The following is a 23,684-nucleotide window of genomic DNA, read 5'->3' as shown; positions in this document are numbered from 1 at the left end:
GCATGCGCCTTGGTATGCAAAGTCTGAGGTACCAGATAACTTGAAACACCAAAGAAAACAGAAAGAATCACTTCAGAGCAACATAAACTTGTGTTATGATAGAGGTGCCAAAACTTTCCAGGCGGACTAGTACAGGAAAGGAGCGTGTGAAAACTGCGAAGCAATGTCACATAATGCTAATTCAATCATGGAAAGGCCGAGAAAAAGAAGAGCAATATTGACAAACATGCGCATTGCAGCAGATGAAAAGATAGAGAAGATTGTTATGATCCAGCAAAGTATGCCCGTGATGTCAGTAAGAGACATGAAGCTTATAACGAAGATGGTTTGAAGCTTGATGAGAGTGACACTACGAATTTTGCCCCAAGTTAAGAAGGGTGTTTGTGGTAATGGCAGTGGAATCACGGGAACTAATAGAGATTTGCGTATTCGTGAAGATATACCTAAGTATCTCCTGAATCTTGATGAAAATTCCGCATATTATGATCCAAAAATTCGGTCTATGCGGGAGGATCTCAACCCTGATGACAATCCGAATGAGAAGTTCTATGCAGGATATAACAGATATAGAATGGGTGGGCAAGCATTGGAGTGGAAGCAAGTCAATATTCATGCATGGAAAGCTTCCGGAAGAGGGCAAGACATACACCCAGAGGCTGCTCTGACGCAGGCTGAGTTGCATTATAGGTGGGAGAAGGATATTGAGGAGAAGAAGAGGTTGTGTAAGAAAGAAAAGATTATGGAGAAGTATGGCAATGCTGCCAGTGAAGACTGAAGAGGACATGCCAATGGAGCTTCTATTTGGAGAAAGTGACAGCATACTGAATAGGGATCTTGCCGAGAGGATTCTCCGAGCAGCTAATTAACTGTCTGTATTGAGTCCTTTATGCATGCAACAAAATTGAGGCCACAGATTTTAGTCTAGATTCCTTTATGCGCAGATTCCTGTAAATCAAAGAAGTGAACAACGTAAAATACAGTTCTATACTATATGCTTATGCATTGATAGAGCACGCCATCTCAACACAACGCAAGGACATAGGAAATCAGTTCTTGGTCTTAATAAAAAAAAAAAATTCATTGAACTTCAGTAAATATATAACTCCATTTCATGCTAGCGTTTGCTAAATACAATACTGTAAAAAATGAAAGGATATCGTTTGCCAATACAACACTCTGAAAAAAATGTAAGGATGGTATCAGACCATCAGTGCAAGAAGCCTTCTAGGCTGTGGCTCAATACCTAAAAATGGAGAAAAAGACACAAGTACTAAAAAATCTGGTATAGGAAAATGAAAATGATGAAATATAGCTCTTTTATCCATTATCTAAAACAGTAGAGTTTAGCTCCATTTCAAAAGGATATTGAAGATATGAACTGAATGAGAGTACAGAGAAATCAGCAAGACAGAGGAATAGAAATATGCGTTGCTGATGTGCCATGCTCACATAAGTTAGCAAGTGAGCATATGTAATGGCTGCTGCTGGTTCTTTCTTGCTGTTTTATCTTTCCAGTTTACCTTGTTTTGAAACTATAGCAGATTACATAAAGGTGTAAAGAGGCATTGCTGAGGTAAAACTACAAAGGCCAAAATGTTTATCCTATATAAGATAAAATGAAAATTCGAAACCACAGACGTCAAATTAGGCTTCTTTCTAGAACAAGGCTCGACTCCAATGAGATAGGAGGAATGGCAATTTGATTCTTCCGGTGCTTCAATGTCTTAGCATTGAAACATTCCAATCAACGATCTGAGTCAAGTCAATCGTAATCTGAAAAACAAACTTGTACAGATTAATAGTCAAGAAACCATCATGCAGCCGCTTGAGTTTATTGCTATTAGAAAGAAGAAAAGAGCTCCTCAACAGAGTTCTAAACAGCTTCTGTAAGATCAGACTTCGCCTGAACTGACCCAGGTCAGACTACATAACACCACAGGTAATTCCAACTATCATTTACATCATGTATGGATTCAGTGACCACAGAAATAAGTGCAAGACAAATGTAAATTTGATGAGTAAATACATAAAGATGGTCCAACAGAATTAAGCACCAAATATCAAACAATTTACACCTGAAAAGAAAAGCTAAACAAAATTGTCTCTGCCAATGTCGCGCTATTACTCCAAAAAGATCATGATAAATAAGAATGACGTTGCATAAATAGAACGAAATCAAAAAAGACACATACAAGCTCTTGCTCTTCTTCCCCCAAAAGTGCACACATAAACTTGAGAACAAAATTCAAGAAATTTGGCAATAATACGTCTGAGATGACATAATTTACATAGCACTATCTTTCAAATCCAAAAACACCTTCTCTAGTAATCTCAAACTCACAAGATGTATCAGCCAAATGAGGGGCAAAAACAACATGAAGCGACCTCCTTGTCCTCCTACACACAAAATCTTCACTACCACTACCGCCAACACCACCATTGACCATCTGATTCTCTCGGACAACAAAATCCTCATTCCTAGACAAAAACAACCTCGAATTCACACAATTAGCCCAGGCTATCCCCAAAGCCGGACAAATTGGTCTCCCTGAAGAGTACAAGCAACCTAAATTCCCAACTCTCAACCCATTAACCCCTTCATTTGGCTCCATCAAATCGACCACCTGGTTGGTCACCAGAACTGCCAAACCAAACCCCACAGCCATCGCCTTCAACATCCCCGATATCTTAAAAAACAAAAACGACCTTTTCTTAAGGTCATCCATGGTGTTGTCAAAGTCAGACCGAAACAACGCTGCGATGGAATCAATGACTATAAGCCTAATGGGCAATCTGGAGTTCGAAGAATTTTTAATAAAAGATTCTATCTTAGGCATTATATCGAGCAGTTGGTCCACGGAGTGGACGCTCTGAACAAATACGTAATCGCATGGGTTATGGTCGTTGGAGGGCCGAAATGTGTGGCTGAGTTGGTGGAGGCGGCGCATGGGAAAGGGGAATTCTGTATGAAGATAGAGAGAAGAGGCGGAGAGGCCGCCATGGGAGCTGGGGAGTTGGGCGGAGAGGGTGAGTTGGAGGCAGAACTGGGTCTTGCCGGAGCCGCTTTCGGCTACCAGCTCCGTTATCGAGTTGCAGGGAATGCCGCCACCAAGGCAACGGTCGATTATGGGGCAGCCCACGGTGCACTTTTCGGTCGTTAATGGGTTGTCGAGCAAATTTTGTGGTGTCATAGGCGTACCCATTAACGACCAAAATAAAATTGGCGCTAAATGAATATGGGTTGATATTGTTTGTTCCATGACTTAATCAGATTTATGATTTTAAATTTTTAATTAAGAAAATTAATATTCGGAGTCGGAGATAGTAAATTTTATGTTATTCACTTTACTTTACTTTTGTTTATTTATTTATTCTTTCTTTTATTATGATGTAGTGGTATGACACACATCAAAACCAATCAACATAAAATACATTACAATACACGATCGGATAAACTATTGAATTATACCGAGGATTTGTGAGAAAATCAAAGTGCAAAAATTACATCTTTTTAAAGAGTAACAGTAACTCGATAAGTAGTGGGCATAACAAATTAGATTTTAAAGCTCCTTCAATAACATACTAAGCCCTTTTTATTTCAATCTTTACCATTAGAATAAGCCTTTTTATTTCAGTCTTTGCCATTAGAATGAGGTTTACAAACGATAAAGCGATCGGTTTTCAAAATAATAATAATAATAACGATTTGCTGCTTGTAGCTTGAAACGAAAAATAAACCCTAACATACAAAAAATATAATCATGCCCCATAAATATAAATCTTAATTGAAAAAATAGTTCCCAAGTTTAGATTGTTTAGTTAGATAAATGAAAAACCTCGAAGAGGAATAGCACGAAGGAAAATAATAAAAATTGAAGTTAATGTTGATTTGGTGGTACAAATAAAATATGTTCAATTATCTGATCCAAAGAAAATCTAGTAACAGGTCAAGTTATTTTGATAAGGTTATAATTATTTTACTTGAATATCTATTGTATGTGTTGTGTATAGACTGAACATTATTAATCAGTAATTTTTCTTCTATAAAAAACAGGTTAATTCTTTTTAATATAAATCTATCAAGTTTTAACTTTTTCAATGACCTGTATCAAAGAATTGAATCGCGGGACACACAAATTAAGAGGAAATTGTTTTTACTTTTTGTTTGCATTAATCAAATCATTAATCTTTTTTTTTTTTTAGAATATCAAATGAATATATGATTATTAAAATAGAAAATGGGTTCTCAAAAAATTTAAAAAAAAATTGAATGTATGACATCATTTTTGTCAATATGAATATATGATTATTAAAATAAAGAAATGGGTTCTTTATTGATAACGCTAAAAATTTAAGCCAACCAAACGCGGCAAAACAAATTTTTTCTTTTTCCCGGCCTACCACTAAAAGTAAGTTTTCTCATAGTTCCAGTTCCCCCCAAAAGCATCCACCCGCTCGTTCCCAATTTCCAAAACCCCCCGCGATCCACCACTCAAATTCAATAAGCCACAATCCAACGGATAATATTCCAAATTCTATCCTTCACACGGATCGCTCTAAATCCAACGGCCATCACTCCATTTAGCCTCCTATATAAACCCCTCCGCCCTTCGTCACCTCAACGAATGAAACAAATAAAAGAAGCATAAAATTAAAGAACTGAAAAGAGAGAGAAGGAAAGCAGAAGAGAAATGTCAGGAAGAGGAAAGGGGGGCAAAGGATTGGGAAAGGGAGGAGCGAAGAGGCACCGCAAGGTGCTGAGGGATAACATTCAGGGGATCACAAAGCCGGCTATCCGGCGGCTGGCGAGGCGTGGCGGAGTCAAGCGTATCAGCGGTCTGATTTACGAGGAGACTCGCGGGGTTTTGAAGATCTTTTTGGAGAACGTGATTCGTGATGCTGTGACTTACACTGAGCACGCTCGTCGTAAGACTGTCACCGCCATGGATGTTGTTTATGCTTTGAAGAGGCAGGGCAGGACCCTTTACGGTTTCGGTGGTTAAATTTAGGGTTTCTTAATTTTTATGTTTTGGAATGCTATTGAGTATCTGATGACTTTGTAATTTGTATTGATATTTGGTCTATCAATGAAATTTTATGTTAATTGTTGCTAAAACTCTGGATTTCATTTTTTTTTTCGGGGAAATTTTGGGGCTAAATGTGTTTGGATGCCGGGAAATTGTGATTCAATTGAACGGCATGGTAATGGGAAATCTCTTGAAACAAAAATAATTGATTTGTCCGTAATTAAGTGCTCTGTGCTCGAGCTTGGAAAAAGTAAATGAAATTTGTTACCGGATTATAGCACAGAAATTAATTTAGGAAGCGGCTGTTTAATCTTTTGAATCAAATCGCCGAATGAAGTTGAGACTCTTGGCGAGGGATAAAGTTTCTGTGGTTTCTGCAAAATGTACTTGGTTTGTTTAGAGCACACCAATTCATTAGTAAACCAAGGAGCATACTTCTTCTCGGCGGGTTATTACTATACGCACCCCACAATTTTAGTGTCTTGGTATTTTTGTACAGTATGTAAAGTTCTGTAGTGTGGAAAAATTGTTTCACAAACAAAGATCGCATTAGGCGTCCAACAAGATAAATATTTTGTCTATTTATTTTCTTATTAAAGGACAAAAGGTCCGAGCTCTAGCATTGCCCGTCGTTGGCTTAAGAGGATGCTTGTAGTTAATTTTTTTATTATTATTACAAAAGAAATAAATTCAGGTCTCATTAAGGACTTCAAAAGAGTAATAAAAAATTAAATAGTTAAATAGTCAAAAAAGAGTTACCAATGAATTATACTGTAAATTTCTTTTTACAATATTATATAATGTAACACAATTTCTTTCGTTACAAATTTACACTACAATTTTAGTTGTCACATTCACAACATTTTTATAAATAAAAGAAAATGAGAAAATTGAAGAAAATAATATAATAATAATATTGTTGCAATAATGGGTTGAGCATTAGGGTCCAGCTACTTTGCCCAAGCGGTTTCTAACCACAGACGTTTGTCTTCTAGCGAATCCACCATAGATAGTAAGTCAACAGATCCAACGGTTCTCATCTGAAATGGAAAAAGGCAGTGTAATTCATGCGTTATCTACGTTACCCGTCTGAAGTTAGATACCAAGAAATGAGGTTTTTGTTGAGTAATTAAAAAGTACCAATCGGGCATATTCTCATTTTTTTTTCCGAGGGTGAATCTCCTCGGTTGAATGGTATGAGCAGATTTCTTGTGGCATATCCGTTAGAGAGTACATATCGACCAAAAACGAGTGCTGACTAAAAATTCATACCGATCAGACGTTTGTCACTCAGAAGGAGGGCACGATCTCACAACTACATGATAATTTCGCCACGCCTCAAACCGGTGGAGAAAACACGATGCCCCATGTTTACCCACGTTTGGTTGTTGAGACTCGTTAAGACCCTTAATCACCCGAATATGACGGGCATGGGAAATGTTCTAAAAACACGGAACGATTGCCTATAGTAACACCACATTATTGGGCCAAGCTAATGCAGCAAGTTGCCGCATTAACTAAGTCGGGTTTAAATTAAGGAAAAACCTATTTACCCCAAATTTACTACCCGAATCTGCGCCCCGAAATCAAAACGCACCGTTTACTTTTTTTCTCTCCACACGTGTTGCTTCATTTTGCCTTCATTTTCCACTTCCTTGCTTTCACTTTCCACTTCTCTAGTTAAGCCCGTAAAGCAAGGTAAACATTTTGCTTTCACGTTCCATATCTCTTTCCAGTTAGCAGCACTCTTTTTCTTCAGGCAGATTCGTTTATTAAGTCAGGAGGATTTCATTCCATTTTTGGTTTCAAATCCACTCAACCACGCCACTTGCGTCTTAATTCAATCTCTTTTTTTTCCCCCTTCCCTCAACTCTTGATCGATGGTTCGTTCTCTTGCTCTCGTTCAATTTTCGTTATTGTGTTTGATGCATGTATCATCATCTAATACAAAGAAGAAAATAGCAAAGAAGAAGGAAATAATAAAGAAGGAAGGAAATAGCAAAGCAAAGTAAAATAAGCGGACCACAACTGGACACAACAAATTTTCTAGTTAGGCCCACACATTGACTGAAGAAACACGTGAAGAAACAGCTTTGCTTTTGCTTTTTCTTTCCCCAGCTTTTTCTTTTCCTTTATATAAAGCAAGATAATGGACACATGATTAACTCATAGCAAATTGTGCGTTTTGATTTCGGGGTGTAAATTCGGGATAAATAACAGCACTCTTAAATTAATGCGGCAACTGCCGCTTGGTTTTTTTTTTTTTCTCCCTTTTTCGCTTTTTGCCTTTGCAACTTGATTTTTGCTTTTGCTTTTTGACTTTGACTTCTGTTTTATAATAATAATAATAATAATAATAATAATAATAATAATAATAATAATAATAACAAATTTTAATATAATATAATATTTTTATTTTTTATTTTTACATTATAATTATTAATATAAATTAATAAATATGTAATTTATTATTTAATATTTTTATATTATAATTTATTAATAAATTTATAATTTATTATAACTAATAATAAATAGTTAAATATGAATAAATTTAAATAATATTAATTTAAAATTAATAATAATAATGTAAAATATTAATACAATTTAAATATATTAATATAATATAGTATAATATTTAATTTAAATTAATCAAAAAAATTATTACAGTATAGTGTAGTACCAAAATATTGTACAGTATTATTATAATACAGTGCTAATGCAATACATCATAATACAATACACCAGCATTAAAATAATGCAATACATCATAATATAATACGTGTATCAAACGCATCCTGAAAACATTGCTGTGAGTTTGCACGAGCTTAAATTATACAGTTTTCCCGAAAACTCCAAATACTGACTTAAGCATTGGAAGTTTTTGGTCGGAAAAACCACCGGCGCCTCTGATTTGTTTCTGTGAGCGTAGATCTTAAAGGGAGAAAAATGGTGATTCGAGTCCCAGGAATTTGAGTAACTGTAGAAACTTGTGAAGTGCAGCGTTTCGTCGTGGTCAATATAACCGTTGGTGAGCCAATTTGGTCGGGCAATTAGTTTTTATTTCTACTGCAAAATACTTCCCTCCTAGGTAGGTTTTTCATATACATTTTTATATGGGAGACGGTAATTAGTTTCCATTTTGCATTTTTTTAATAATTTGTTTTGGTGTTTCTTATCTGGTTGGGAATGAAGAGATAGAAATTATGATAATAGGTGGTCTTCGAAGAGCGAAGAAAACCAGGTGCTTGAAAATACACTGGGGGTATCTGCATTATATAGGAGTGTCAGTGACTTGTGTCATTGGAGAACCGGGAAGGTGAACGGGGGCCTTTTGCCCACAACTGGTCTCAATTCTCAATGGATTAAAGTCGCAATATTTGTGCATTAACAATATCATACTGCATCTGATGCTATTATGTGGCTTTAAATACTGTAGGCCATACATAGTGGGAGTTGGTGGTGACTCGTGATTTAGGTTATTTGCTTGGCTTCTGATGGTAGAAGTTAGTTAAATTGGATTTCATTGACAAGGAAAATTGCTATGAAGATTGTGATTTCGAACATCCTGAGTCTTGACTAACATGAGTTGGAAGAGGTGCTGCTGCTGCTGGACATTACAATTCCAATGAAAGACACAATGAAGAAGAACCAGAAACCAATCAAGAAATCTAGAAGAAGTAAGGTTCAGTCACAAAAACATAAAAGTCAAAAGAACGGAAAGTAAGGTTAAAAAAAAAAAAACGCAGGCATATGCTTCGCTTTTGTATTTGTATGTTTGTATTCAAAGTTAGAACTGGGAACAACCGGGGTTATAGACTTGTACTTGGTATCTCTTGAGTCATTAACGGGGAGGCTTTTTATGATCATTTTGGTTTCATCTTCACTGCATTGATTTTTGAATAAACTTTGGTCAAAACATGCAGACTTTCAAATTTGCAAGAACCAGGAAATTTGGGGCATTAACATATTTCCGAAACTGAGAGACATATATATTACAGCCTAGAAAAACGGCGATTGGAAAAATAGCAATAAAAATCATTTGATTTCATATACGTACGTCATTACTGTTATTTTCTTGTGACATCCACACATAATGGTTTTACGAACATCATGATTATGGTAAAATTAAATTTTAATATCACGTGTGGTGTGTGATAGTGATACAACCTTTGAAAGAGCAAGTGTAAAACACATTATAGAAAGAAACCTCAATTGGTGGATAGGTATATTCACAACATTGGCTAGTCCATTGAAAAATACAGTTTCATTAATTGAATAATTCATGTAGACTTAGGGATGGCAAAAATCCCCACGGGGACGGGTACTCTCGAAGATTTTCCCCATTCGGGGAGGGTATGAGGATAATTTTATATTCAATTTCTTATTCGGGAAAGTAATAGGTAAATTTTTTTACCCAATTTCTTATTCGGGGAGGGGACGAGGATGAGGTGGAATCCCAATCTCCTACCCATTTCCCCATTTTAATTTTTATTTTTTAAAATTACTAGTAAAAAAATAATAAAATTTGAATTATAAAATTATAAAATTATAAAATTTGAATTATAAAATTAAAAAATTATAAAATTTGAATTATAAAATTAAAAAATAATAAAATTTGAATTATAAAATTATAAGTATTGGTAAAAATAAAAAAAAATCAAAATATTTATATTATTAAACTTTTAGGCGTAATTAACTAATTAAAGTCCTAAATTTTTATTTAGGACATTAAAAAGACCGGATAGATTCTATTAGGTTAAAACTTTTGTTTTAATTTTAATATTCATGAAATATTTTAAACTTAAATTTATTTTTTATTTATTTTTAGATGTTATAATTGCCTACAGCAAATCACAATTTTAATATCTAATCTAATCTAATATTTGTTATTGATTTGCTACGACTTAACTATTGTGTTGTAAAGTGAATAATTCAAATTTATAAAGTGCCCACACCACCATTGAAAAGTTAATTTTGAATCTAAATTTGATTTTATTTGTAACAATTTTGTATTAGGCTATTAATTTGTTCATGATAGTTTGTATCCCTTGCATGCTGCGTTACTTACTAATTTAATGTATGTGACTTTTGTAATGGATATTAATGTAAGATATATTTCGAACTTTACTTTTATTTGAATTTTTTATTTTAATATGATTAACTCAAAATCGAAAATAAAAAAATGTATTAGTTATTCGGGGATCGGAGACACTCGGGGATCCCCTGTTATTATTCGGGGAGGGGATGGAGATTCTCTTAAATAATTTTAACAGGGACAAGGACATACGCAAAATATCGGGGATGGGTACAGGGAGATTGGTCCCTCCCCTCCCCTCCCCATTACCATCCCTATGTAGACTGTTTAGCCAGTAAATGTTTATGATATAATTTAAGTTCATCAGAATTAATTTAATTAATTTATTTATTTTTATAAGCTATAGTATGCTTATGTTAATTCAAGACTCTCGCGCAGTGTCGTTTATGATTTTGCCTGTTTGAATTCCGTATGTATATATGTGTCTATTGCTTTTTTACGTAAGGGAAGAAGCATGCTGTTATGCCGTGCAAGAGAAATATAAAACTACCAATTGGATACGGGCTAATGTCATGGGTTCATTGAGAATTTGAGAGTCTTGATATGTGGCCCGTCGCTCACCTGATATACTCAATCTATTTCAAATCCAATAGTTTATATTGGATCTAAAAGATTTTTTTTTTCCGAGATCCAAACTAGAAGCCCATCAATTTGAGTTTCGGCCCATAGCCACTCCCTCAGCGCCAGTCATCAGCAGCCTCGCTCGCTGTCTCTCTCGATCTCGATTCATTTCTGCAACCAGAAAAAAGATCAAATCAAATTCCTCCATACCATCGCTGCGCAATGTTGCTATCACACCTCGGTCACTACCTATAAACTTGTTATTTACTATAGCTCACTCGTTAGATCCGATCCGATCCGAAATGTCGTGCCTAGCACTCTCGCTACAACCCGTAAACGGATCCGATATCCTCCTCCAAACCCGAGAATGGTTCCCGCCGACCCGAGCGCTTGCCGCCCTCTCCGCCTTCCGCCAAACCCGCGAAGTCTTCGCCGCCACCAAACGCCTCAACCCCAACCCCCAACATCAATCCCCTGCCAACATCTCCGCCGATTCGGAAAGCGCCCTCGAATCCATCGCCTCCCTCGGTGACGACCCCCTCGCCGCCTCAAGCGGCCAGCTCATAGTCGGTGTCGAGTCCCGCTATCGCGTCGTCTACCGACTCGTCAACTCCATCTACGTCCTCGGCATCACCAACGCCGATCACGATAACTCCATCAATGTCTTCGAGTGCATCAACATCGTTAACCAAGCCGTTAGCGTCATCGTAACGGCGTGCCGCGGCGTTGACGTCACTCCTGAGAAACTCAACCGTAAGTACGCCGAAATTTACATGGCGCTCGATATCGTCCTACGTGGCGTCAGTAGTATTCGCTTGGCGGCAATGTTGGGTTCGATGCACGGAGACGGGATTGCGAAGATGGTTCACTCTGCTTTGGATACGGAGGCCAAGATTCGTGGAGCGGATCAGTGGAATTCACTTGAAATTCATTCGATTGAGCATCAAGCCGCTGTTGATTCTTTCTCTCACGCGACATTTGAGGTTCCAGCTGAGACGCTGGCAGCAGGTGATGAGGTGGCAGCGACGCTTGTTGTACAAACGGCAGCCGAGCAAGATAAAGAGCAAGAGAAGTCAGAGGAATCACCTACCGAGAAAGACCCGTTTGCAGCAAGCGAAGCTATAAATAAGGAGCCGGAATTGGTGGGTGGTTTTAAGAAGAATAAGGATTCAAGCAATGATTTAACGGTGGCGTTGGCGGGAATTGAAGTTACCACATTGCCTCCGGCTGAGGCTACTCAGTCGACGCACATTAATGTTGAGGGTTTTGAAGGTGAGTATGGTGGAATTGAGTTTAGTAATGACCAGGCTACTATGGAGGAGACTTTTGAAGGGTTTAGTGATGCCTGGGGTGGAGGATTGGATGCTTCTGAGTTCGTTGGTCCCAAAAAGATTGCGAAAAAGGAAGGTCTTAGTGGACTTGAATTGTTGCAAACAGGGCCTGATGCTCCGGCCCCTTCATCAAAGGATGGTGCAGGTACTCCACTCGATAATCTCGTGAAAAGGACAGAAATGAAGGGTCCTGAGATGTATATTGTTGAGCAAGTTAATGCAGAGTTTAGGGAATCATTGCTTGCTAGAGTAGGGTTGATGGGTGCCGTTTATTTGAGAACAATGCCTAAGAAAACCTCAGGGGATGATAAAGATACTGAATTTTCATTTAGGGTGGAGGGTACAAGTGCTGTTAAGAGATTTGCTGTGCAGAGTTCAAAAGTTAGTAGTTTAGGTGATGGCATGTTTCATGTGAGAACAGCTCCTTCTGATGAACCTATTCCCATTTTGAGGTATAGTTTGCTTCCTAGGTTAACGCCATTGCCTTTAAGAGTTCGGTTGATTAAAAGACATAGTGGAACTTTGCTTTCTGTGATGGTACAATATGTTTCCAACCCTGATTTGCCCATGCCGTTAAATGATGTAACATTTTCCTTGAAACTCCCGGTTGATCCTACATTGTTGAAGGTTTCGCCTAAAGCTGTGTTGAATAGGTCTGATAGAGAATTGAAATGGATTGTGCCAGAGATACCTGTAAAGGGTGCTCCTGGAAAATTGAGAGTGAGGATGCCCGTGGATTCAAGTGAGGAAGATGGTGGGGAAGAGATTGACGTTGTCTGCCATGTGAAATTTGCTTCACAAGGAATGCTATCATTATCTGGGGTCTGTCTACGGCCTGCTACTGAAGGTAAGACGGACTTTTATGAGGTTGGTCACAAGTATGAGAGTGGGGTTTATATATGCAATTAATTTGTGATTAGGTGGCTTCTGCTTAGCAACTGTTGGTTTTCATTTTCTATTTGTATTTTTCTTGTCTGTGAGGGGACGTCAAGTGAGTATGTGATTTGGGTTTTACTTGTAGCCTTTTTTGACGCTGAGCCTGTAATTTAGATCAACATTTATGTGAAACAATGTCTCTTTTTGTAATCAGTTCATGTTCTTCATTAATGGATTGTATATGTTGTTCTCTATGTTGAAGTTTATGATTTCAATTTTAGTTGGTGCATTTTGCTACATACATACATGTTATTAAGTTAATGTGTGCTGCAAAATGATCTTGTTACTTGAGTACCAGTGTTGATGATTGACTATTGCATGTATCTAAGGACTCCAAATATCTGGATCAAGTAAATGGTTGCCGAATGACTTATGATCATATGCTGTCTAGATGGCAATTTAAGTTGAAATTGAATGTTGCATAATGTTCGTAATGGAGCAGTCTTGAGACTAATTATTCAAATCTATTGAAGCCATAAACCTGAAAAATGCTTTTATGAGATTGGGATGCTTTGCTGAGGAGATAACTAAGATTCAGCAAGGAGTTCTTTGATTGCAGAGAATTTAATTCTCTGGTGTAGCCGGTTAAAGTTATGCAGAGTCTCTTCTACTTTCTAGGTGTAGTTGGTTGAGGTTATGCAAAGTCTCTTCTACTTTCCAAGGTCTCATGGTTGATTATTTGTAACAAATGCTATAATGACGGTTCCAAGATTCAGTAGCTTGCTACTGTGTTTAGTGGTTTTAGATTCTTTTGGTTAAATATGAAATTCATTTTTCTTGCATTTAAGTGTATTTTGTGGACCCAAGGATTTACACAATTTCAATTTTGGAGTTCTGAATATAACATTTGAGATGCTAAATTTGTGAACTAGATCGCATGGAGGAAAGGAGGGAGAAATGCTGAGGCAAGTTCTCAAGTGTCTAGGGTTGTGTGGCTCCTTGAAACTTTTTGCCCCAACATAGATTGCATTTCTTCTTGTACGAGGCTGTGTGTTTAAGTTTTGATCAACTAAACAGATTTCTTAAAATGTAGGCACTAATTTGTGGTATATTTTTGTATAGTACAAAAAATTTGCTTAGTGGACAACTGGTCCACTCTCTATTTTGATTTTTCTCCATTAATACATTTTTATTGAGTTTCATATAAAAAAATGTAGGCACTAATTACTTAAAGCTCCTACTTTCCTAGGAATTTTTTCCTAGGAATTTGGATAAATATTGCCTTGGGATTCAACAAAATATTATTGAAATGTAACTTTGCATGACCTATATACTTTATGATGTTTTGAATTTTTTGAGCTTCTTATAAACGAATATGCTTGTAATGGATTTTCTTTTATCCTGCTGATTCTTAGCTTCTTATTCTGGGAACTTTCTTCTTCTTCTCATTCTATTTTTCCTTTTTTTAAATTTTTTTACCTATATTGTTAAACCTTAAGTCCAGCAAGAGTTTCTCAAGGATATACACTCATTTAGGACTTCTGAAAGTTCAATTATACCCAACCATGTTGGGACACGGAATAAACTTTATGTAGTACCAGGAATGTGCTTACATTAGTGACAATGAAGTCTCGCCTACATGGTTAGATAGAGTGATATTGTTGGGCTGCCATGTCTTTAGTACTCTTGTGCAGTGTTCCCTCTCCAATAGATCAGCAAGAGAACTGGGAAATCCAGAACATTTAAACTTTATTCCTTTTATATGATTCTGCTTGTGAGTCCTACACTGCAGAACTGTTTCCGGTGGCTTAATCAGGCACCTGGGTGTGTATGATAATCAACTCTGATGCCTTTCTTCATTGTTATATTTTTCCAGTGAGCACAGAGCCAAACTTAGTGATGGCCTCGGTTTGTATCCAATAGGTGGTAAAAATAAGAGGAATTAGGACTGGCATGTGCTTGGGACTAGAATGTGAAAGATTTTTTACTCTCATATTGAAGAACTTGGTTGTGCTGCGTGCAGATGAAAATGTGTGATGAAATGTTGCATTTCAATGGATTACTGGCATTTGGATTCCAATTAGATGAGGGTTTCAATGGTGTGCTTCGAAATGGAGTCTTGTTTTTGTCATTTAGTGCCAAGTGGCAAGACACTGAAGCTTGTGTTTGTGTACAGGGCGTGCCCAGGTAGCATCGGTCCTTAAATACTTCCATGCATGTAAAATTGCACGAGTTTTTTGTTGTTACTTGTAAAACAGCTTTTTCATATATTCCAGTATTTGCAAATTTACCTTAACTTGAGATGTGTTCAAGTTGATGTTAACCTTAAGGTATATGAGCTTCTATTGTAATGTCATAAGCGACTCAATATATAAAAATAAATTTAAAATTTTTAGAAATAATTTGAAAAAACATGCACTTTTATAATATTTCATTACTGAAAATTGTTTTTAATTCACCCCAAAAAAATAAAAATAAAACACCTTGGTTCATTTGAGTTTCTCGAATGGTGGTACTATTGGCAGTCAAGTTTGGAGCTATCTTGAAGATTTCAGCAAAATGGAAAGAAACTGAAAAGCGAAGCAACAAAGAAGAGGTTGGATTATAAATATGCTGCATCATTTATTATGTTATGAACAATTCCACCATAAAAGATTGAAAATTACCACCTTTCCTTTTCAAACACAGAAACTTCATTCCGAAAGTCATAATTTTAATTATACACTACATCAACAATTCCCACAAGATGGGTCAATAGTTAATGCAGATTGAGACAAGATAAGCATCAAACATGGCTCGCCTTCTAAGAAGAATCAAACTGTAGTTTACAAATTTCATAGTCTTGAGTGTTGACAGAGAACTCAGCGTTTTTTTTAGTTCCCTTTGGAAATTTACTACCTAATAGTCCACTCTTGAATTCGTACAACATGCAAATAATTTCTAAATATGATATCTAGCCAAGTCCTTACAATTAATAATTTTGGTCCAGAAATGTAATTGTCAAGCCGTCCGGGAAGGTGAATAGAACCTTCAAATAAGTTAGATTTTTCTTGATTATTAGAGTTTCGTATTAGTTGATTCAATTATGGTCTACAAAATATATATTTTAATAGCAGCCTGGAGAACATTTGAAGATGGAACGTCCAGAAGTGAAATTCCAATTATGTGGGTTTAATATTACAAATTGGCCATTAGAAACATGAATCATGTGCTTGGAAATTGGGGACTTAAAAATTGGTCAAAGGAAGGCAGTATGAAGCCGGTATCGCGCGATAGAGGGCCTCAACCCACTCTAGCTATTTTCATTAGAGACTTCTTGTTATCTTATTTAAATGCCTTCTATATTATTATATCGCGTCTTCTACTCAAAACGTGGAGGGGCTAAGTGAAAATTTTATATGGGACAATCTAAATGATCTAATAAAATTATATATACACTGTATGGGATGGATCATAATCACTCCATAGAAATCAATTGCAAATATAATAAGAGTCATTATGTACATTTTGGTAATGGAGATATCTTTTCAATATTTGGTCTCTATGAGTTCTCTTCTTCATTATGATCCCCTATTTAGATGTTCATTTTTAAGATTTGATCTTTATAAATTTACGTTCTTTTTCATTATGGTACTCAACTTTTGGCTTTGCTTCTAATTACTAATATAGTTGGTCAATTTTAAAAGTAATATGTGTATTAAAATATTATTAGATGAATAATGATACACTTGTTTTCACTTAAGTCTTTCTCACCGGCTTAAATTGTATCATGGAAACCCAAAAAAAAATAAAAATCATTCATTTCAAATCAAATGCCTTGACTGCTTTAAAACTTTGCCACCTCAAGATTTACTCTCTACGTTTATTAAGGTTTTTGTAAGTCATTTCCATTATCAATGCTATAATTCCCCGGCATTATCATTGTTGACAACATCATAATAATATAATGATTTAGTAAATGAAACAACAATGCATCATCCATACTTTACTTCACAAATTAGATTGTATTATTTCGCATGGGAACTTTTTTTTTTCTTTTTTTTCCTTCTCCCTTGAAAGGTCGCATGGAAGCTTTAATTGAATAAGTGGATATCGATGCAAGATAAATCCAAGTTAGAATTTAGTGAATATGCCCAAGCTATCATAATTTCGATCGGTTCTTAGATAGCTGTTTGCTAAATACGACGTTTTAACATATAAATTGATATTAAATGAAAATTTGACATTTATATGAATTAAAATTCTATGTTAAAGTATCACGTTTAATTATCATTCAGCAATGTGTTTTTTATCTCAATGTTTTTAATGTTAATAACAAAAAGTTCATTTGAAAAGAAACTTAAATCGCAAGGTAAAAAGTGTTAATAATCTCCCTAACATCATAGAAAACGAAAATGGAGTAAAAGGATTGGAACGAGGTTGGTAAAGGGTAGCCTGCAAATTACTCCTCCTATAGTGAAATATTGTCATAGCAATTAGCAAACTAGCAATTATGGCACTGACCCTTTCCCCTCGATTGCTTGGAATTCACTTTGTCCGCCACCTTTACCTCATCCTTAAATGAGTACAAGATTAATTTAAAATACTAATTAAATGATTAACTCTAGCTTAGTAATTTGTCTGACGTGAAGACAAACGTATGTACTTGGAAACTACACAGATACTGAAACAAACTCCTGGTTTTAATCAACTAAGTGCATTTAAGACTAAGACTCGTGAATGTAAATGTCTAGACATTAACAATCTTAATTAACTAGGTTCAATTTGTATTTGTTCAAAAATCAGTATCATATATATACGTGTGCGAAGATTGTCAAAGTCTCAACATCCACACACGTATTGTTATTGTTATATTATCTTTCGTATAACATATTCCCTGCTTCTAGAAATTAATTAATTAGTCATAATCTTCATATATAAACAAGAGAGTTGAAATTAACTTTGATGTCATCTAATTGAGAGCCGGCAACATAGTTAAAAGTTAGTTAAGTTGTACCATAACAAACTAAGAGCATATAATTTAAATAACGTAGCATAATAAAATTTTACATGTGTCAATCACGCCGATCGATCTTCCAATAGTATTTTATATTAATTAATCAAGCACTGTAATAATAATAATAATAATAATACCGTACCCATGGCAGCATAGTTTGAATTAATTTGTATCTTCTTACGTTAATAAATCGCTGTCAAAAGATTAGGATTTTATGTGAGCAAATCCCATGAATCCATTCGGCAAGCACTAAAGTTCTTGTTCAAGCACTAGAATATAACAATGTCAATTCCATTAATATTTTAAGGTGAAAAAATGGTGACTAATTGGGAATTTTTGAGACGGGCTTATAAAAAAAAAGTAAAAGAGTCGATGCATCCAAAAGAAAAAATGGCTGTATCATTAATTTGATGAGAACATGTTCACGACGTGGAACAACATAGAGAAATTTGTGAATAGCCCTAAAATTAGGGTTATTTTATAAAAGTAGCGGACTTCCATTTTTTTTCCCAAAAGAAAAAAAAAAATGAAGTCACTGGCTAAATATTAACATTTTGAAGATAAATGCTCCTCCCTAATATATATTGTGTCAAGAGAAATAATATTAGCAACTTCATTTCTTTTTCTAATATAAATCTATCTTTAATCAAACTATTATATCAGTTGAGATATTAATCATTTTTTTTGTTCTTTTGGATAGGAGTTGAGATATTGATAATACAATAAAGTATAACCAATATTTTTAGTTGTAAATAAAGTATATGCAATTCAACCTCCAACTCCCATATAAAAACAATAGCAAAAAACCAAGCAAGGAAGAGCAAATTTCTAAATTTAATCACAAAAATTCAATAAAAAAAAATTAAAGCAATGAGCTGTGTATTATAAATTTCTGATATTATATCATTGTCGGGAGTCTCGTGACGTGATTATCATTGATTTCTATGGCCCCGCGTAACAAACCAAAAAAAATAAAAAATAAAAAAACCTTCGTTCTCAATTACTACTGAGAGAGACTGGAGAGGAAGAGAGCACGAATGCATCATCATCCATGTTCCATCACTGTATATTATCATCCCTTCTACGTAAAGTCTTATGATAATTTTACCCACGCGTACAAACAAAAGCCATACACTTTATACTGAAATGACCAAAATATCCCTCCCATGCAACGAAAGCCGACTCTATGTGCAATTTCGACCAAAATACTGAAATATGTATGCATGGCACGTGATGATCCTCCTCAAGCGTGCGAAACGCAAAGCGACGCCGTTACAGCAACACTGGCATGGTCGCTGCAGCTTAACGCTTTAATGAATTTCCAAGAAGAAGAGGAGGAAGAAGAAGAAGATGATGAACTCTTGCTGCCGGTGCTCCGGTTAGCCGGGAAGTTACCTTCGGCATCCAATGATGGGAACATCACGGACGAACTCCGGCGAAACTGCCGGCTTCTAATGTCTCTTATGTCCATCTCCGGCGGAAATTTCACGATTCCAAGGAGGGGAAAGTACCATTTTGGCTTCGATGAAGCTCTCTTATTGTTATCAGATTTCCCCACGCTTTTAACGGAAGCGCTTCTCTCGATATCCAAATCAGACGATGTTTTGGAGCTGCCGAAACGACGGAGCCTTTGGTAGTCAAGGGAACGGCTGATTCTCAAGAATTGGTAATTATTCTTGGTACTATTAGAACGAGGAGTAGTTGCATAGCTATCTAAGTCTGAGAGGGACTCCGATCGACGGTGTAAAATCCCTTTTGTTTTAGCTTCATTCGATAAAACTCGTGAAGGCGGATCAGGCTGTGGCGTTGAAGATATGAGCTTCCCGCAGAAGATGATATCCTCTGCGGGGCACATCTCAGAGCTGAAGTCGCCGCTAAGAAACTCAAAGAATTGATCTTGTGCCTCCGTTGACGATGATCGCGGAGTGTGCCTCTGGCTCTGGCTCGTTGCTATTTCCTGGGAGTTGTTGTTGGCGGCGTTATCTTCTTCGTCGAGAGGAAGGTCGCAAAGAGAGAGGGCCTCCTCTGCTTCTTCCTCGGCAGCGCCGTGAAAATTTCTACCGCTGTTATTGCTGTCTTCCATTTTGTTTTCGGAGAAACACTGGAAATGGAAGCACATTTGTTGAAAGGGTAATTGGTGGGCTAATTCTTTTTTTAACAACGCTGGATCTTTTGAATAAGCATAAGTAGGTCTCAAGGCAATTTATATGCTTAAATAAAGCTATTTGGATGGACATACGATTACGATTATATATATCAAGTCTAAATTGAGTGGGGAAGCTTTTTCATTTATTTATTTATTTTTTCTCTAGGTTGAGAATATTTAATTGGACAGGTAGGTATGTATGTATGTATGTATGTATGTATATACACACATGACTTAAATACGAGATAAATAAATAATTTGTTATAAAAGTCATAACTAATATTTATCGTATACTTTTTTCATTTAATACAATTTTGTAGATTTTATATTTAAAAAAAGGGGTTCGAATATATTTAAGATGATTTTAAATTTATTTGAAATGATATTTATAATTTGATATATAATTAATTTACCACAATAGTATTGTCAAGTGTATATGTGCCAATGCGTGTATGTGATGATATTGTCACGTGATAGGACATTCTTACACTAATATATATGAGGGCTATAATTACATTTCTTTTTGTTTTTTAATTATAAGGAAATAGAGAGGTGTAGAGAAAGAGACAAATGTGGAGCGCTTATTGGAATCAAGTAGTTTCCTCCCAACCACTTAGATTGTTTGGAGGCCACATGTCCAAAGTCCATGCAGAGTTATTAATTGTATGGACATTGTTTATTTTAATTTAATTACTTTTAATTCTCTGCTAAATTTTGTCGAGTTCTAGTAAGTGCAAAACAAGGATAGAAATAATTTATTGTCTAGAGAGAGAGAGAGAGAGAGATTGTCATCAAAACGGCATAAAGAGGATTTGGTGACTTGGTATTAATGGTGAAAAGTGGATTTTATGTCCATTTTAATTAACATCCTTTCGGCAAAAGTTTTGGAAACTAGCCTCTGTCCGTCGTTTCGGTGGTTACTAATGGTCATTTTTTATTCGGGTACGCCAGCTAAGTAAAGATTTACACTAGCCTCATTTTTTTTGTTTTCTTTTTCAAAAAAAAAATTATCAATTTAATTATATGACACCACCAATGGTTGCATAGCAGGCATGGTGGGTATTCACCCTAATTCATCGGGACAAAGAGAAATGACGATTAGCCAAGTACCAAAATGGAGGGTATTAAAGTATCTTAATTGGCAGTAACTTCAATTTTGTGAGCATTGTAGTTTAATTAGTTTGAAGTTACTGCAACCTAGAAGGTTGTTAACGAGCTCCAAAAAAAAAAAGAAAAGTTAATTAACGAGGACGAGCCTCGAATTTACCGATCGACCACAAAACGACAAAGAAGAATTTTTATAACGAAGTTTAGATGCGAATCTTTTCATGAATGTCACCTTGATTTTACATTCCCACGTTCCTAACTCCCAAGGAGATCTAAACTAATCATGTCTGTCGAATAACAAAACAACACCATCTAGGCATGCATACGTAATCCAACTTCGGAGTTCGCATAAATAAAACAATCCGAACAAGTGGGCTTGAATAGAGATAAGCGTGACCACATGCTGGGCCAATATGATTTCGTGACGTTTGCATATGAGCGCAGCCTGGCCTGCGAGGGTGGACTCGCCGTTAATATTGTTTTATTGGTCCTGAAAGTGCCAATTAATTTGAATTTATTGAGGTTTTACTATTAATGTATGCGCTAGATGATTATATTCACTGATGTGCCATCGTCTATTGAAGTGTAGGTTTTCATAGAATTACTTAACCATTGCGTCCTCATAAAAATGAACAGCCAAATCATCAAACAAGAAATAGGAAAAGATAATGGAAATATAGCATTAACACGAAAATAAAGTGTTGGAAAATGATTTTAGTGGGGTTACGGTTCCAACTCCAGCGTATATTCGTATGCAAGTAACGTGCCATTTACAAATTAGCACCAATATTACTCTGGATTCAAAACTATGAGAGAGATTTTTTTTTTCCTTTTTTTTTTTTTTTAATAAGTCTCGAAGGTACTCGAGAAATTTATTAATAACGAAAACAAAAAGATACACCTAGCTAAGGGGGGATGAAGTGAGTCTAACTAGTTACCCCTCGTAATAAAGAAGACTATGCTAACATATTTGTGCAAAGACATTATTTATGTACGAACACATGCATGCAGAGAAGCAAGTAATGACTCTCACATCACTTGACCCAGCGATAAAGTTACAGCAACATTAGCATGATCCTTGCAGCTTAACGCTTTAATGAACTTCCAAGAAGAAGAAGAAGAAGATGAGGAGGAGGAGGATGAACCCTTGCTGGAGCTCCGGTTAGCCGGGAAATTACGTTGGGCATCCAACATCACGGATGCAGTAGCCCGGCGAACCTGTCGGCTTTTAATGTCTCTGAGGTCCATCTGCGGCGGAAACTTGGAAATTCCAAACATGGGAAAGTACCATCTTGGGCTTGGCTTCCCAGCAGGCCTTTTATCAGCCGAATCAGTTGACGCTTTTGAGTTACTAAAACGACCCATTTTTTGATCGTCAAGTGAACGGCTGGTCCTCATCGTCAAGACCTCACGATTCTGTGAACAACGAGTTGCATAGCTTCCGAACTCTGAGAGAGACTCCGATCGTCGGTGTTGTTTTTTTCGTTCATAAATATTGGATGCAATTTTTGTTTGTTGGTGTTTTGGCGAATCATCAAATGAAGAAGAAGAAGAAGGTGTGAGTTTATTTCCACAGAAGATAATATCTTCAGCAGGGGACATTTCAAAGCTGGGGTGGTCGACGCTCACAAACTCGAAGACCTGGTCATCATATTGAGGCTCCGGCTGGCTCCTTGTCATTTCTTCGAAGTCGTTGCTGTCAAGAGGAAGCTCGGAAAGAGAGAGCACGTCCTCTACTTCCTCGGCACCGTCTTGAAGCTCATTTTCTGTGTAATTATAATTGTCTTGCATCTTTTCGGGGAAAGACTCGAAATCAAAACTCATATTTGTAGAAACTAGAATGATTAAGGGAATTAGACTATAATTTTAACAAATTTAAAGCTCACTTTTTTCTAGTGTTAGGCAAGATGTATCTCGACTCGAGTCTTACAGAAAGCTATGGGAACGCTTTATATTTATACACCGAAGAAAGCCTAGAAGGGGGGGGGGGGGGGGGGGGGGGGGGGGGGGGGGCGGGATGGACTCTTTTTTTCTTGAAAAGAAAAATTGTTTTGTCCTCAATAAATATCAATATTGTTTAAATAGGGAAGATATTTTATGTGCACAAACCTATACGTTAAATAAGAGATAAAGTTTAATGGAAATCAAGACTAAGACCATTCCTATATATCATGATCATCCCCATATACATTATGCATGCAGCTTATCCAATCTCATAATTATCTAATGGGTTTTATATACATTAGGTGCAAAATTAGACTAGTTAATAATAACAAAAAACTACAAACTCTAATGCAGTTTTTTCAGGTCTTCTATTAATAATTCGTATTTATTATAGTTATTAATTACTTGTCACTCGTAACTAAATACAATATGTCCATATTTTTTATAAAAATATATTATATCTACATATTTGTACTAAGAATAGTTCGTAATAATATATAATTATCTAACATGTTGTCAAGCGTGTGTGTGTGTGTGTATTGAACAAAGCAAGTGTACACTTAATTAAACGTGATATAACGCAAATGGATATTAGTATATA

At 36.0% G+C, this 23,684-nt stretch overlaps 5 protein-coding genes across 5 annotated transcripts; 2 read left to right on the top strand and 3 right to left on the bottom strand.

Annotated features, from left to right (window-relative positions):
- Positions 1-1,547: 1,547 nt before the first annotated feature.
- On the bottom strand, positions 1,548-3,334 carry LOC102607526 (DNA repair protein XRCC3 homolog). The gene has a single exon (XM_006474115.4). It carries the CDS (start codon positions 3,258-3,260, stop codon positions 2,295-2,297), a length of 966 nt encoding a protein of 321 aa, XP_006474178.2. The 5' UTR covers positions 3,261-3,334; the 3' UTR covers positions 1,548-2,294.
- Positions 3,335-4,609: 1,275 nt separating this feature from the next.
- On the top strand, positions 4,610-5,116 carry LOC102607827 (histone H4). The gene has a single exon (XM_006474116.4). It carries the CDS (start codon positions 4,692-4,694, stop codon positions 5,001-5,003), a length of 312 nt encoding a protein of 103 aa, XP_006474179.1. The 5' UTR covers positions 4,610-4,691; the 3' UTR covers positions 5,004-5,116.
- Positions 5,117-10,782: 5,666 nt separating this feature from the next.
- Positions 10,783-13,144, top strand: LOC102608119 (hypothetical protein). The gene has a single exon (XM_006474117.4). It carries the CDS (start codon positions 10,986-10,988, stop codon positions 12,921-12,923), a length of 1,938 nt encoding a protein of 645 aa, XP_006474180.1. The 5' UTR covers positions 10,783-10,985; the 3' UTR covers positions 12,924-13,144.
- Positions 13,145-19,129: 5,985 nt separating this feature from the next.
- LOC107176438 (uncharacterized) lies at positions 19,130-19,969 on the bottom strand. Its single transcript, XM_015528952.1, has one exon. It carries the CDS (start codon positions 19,967-19,969, stop codon positions 19,130-19,132), a length of 840 nt encoding a protein of 279 aa, XP_015384438.1.
- A 2,199-nt stretch (positions 19,970-22,168) lies between these two features.
- On the bottom strand, positions 22,169-22,963 carry LOC102608415 (uncharacterized). Its single transcript, XM_006474118.2, has one exon. The coding sequence runs from the start codon at positions 22,961-22,963 to the stop codon at positions 22,169-22,171; it is 795 nt and encodes a 264-aa protein (XP_006474181.1).
- Positions 22,964-23,684: the final 721 nt, after the last annotated feature.

This window comes from Citrus sinensis, chromosome 9 (genome assembly GCF_022201045.2).
Source record: "Citrus sinensis cultivar Valencia sweet orange chromosome 9, DVS_A1.0, whole genome shotgun sequence".
NCBI classification, from domain to species: Eukaryota; Viridiplantae; Streptophyta; class Magnoliopsida; order Sapindales; family Rutaceae; genus Citrus; species Citrus sinensis.
Note: the sequence above shows the minus strand (reverse complement) of the source record. Positions and strands in the feature narration are given on the sequence as shown.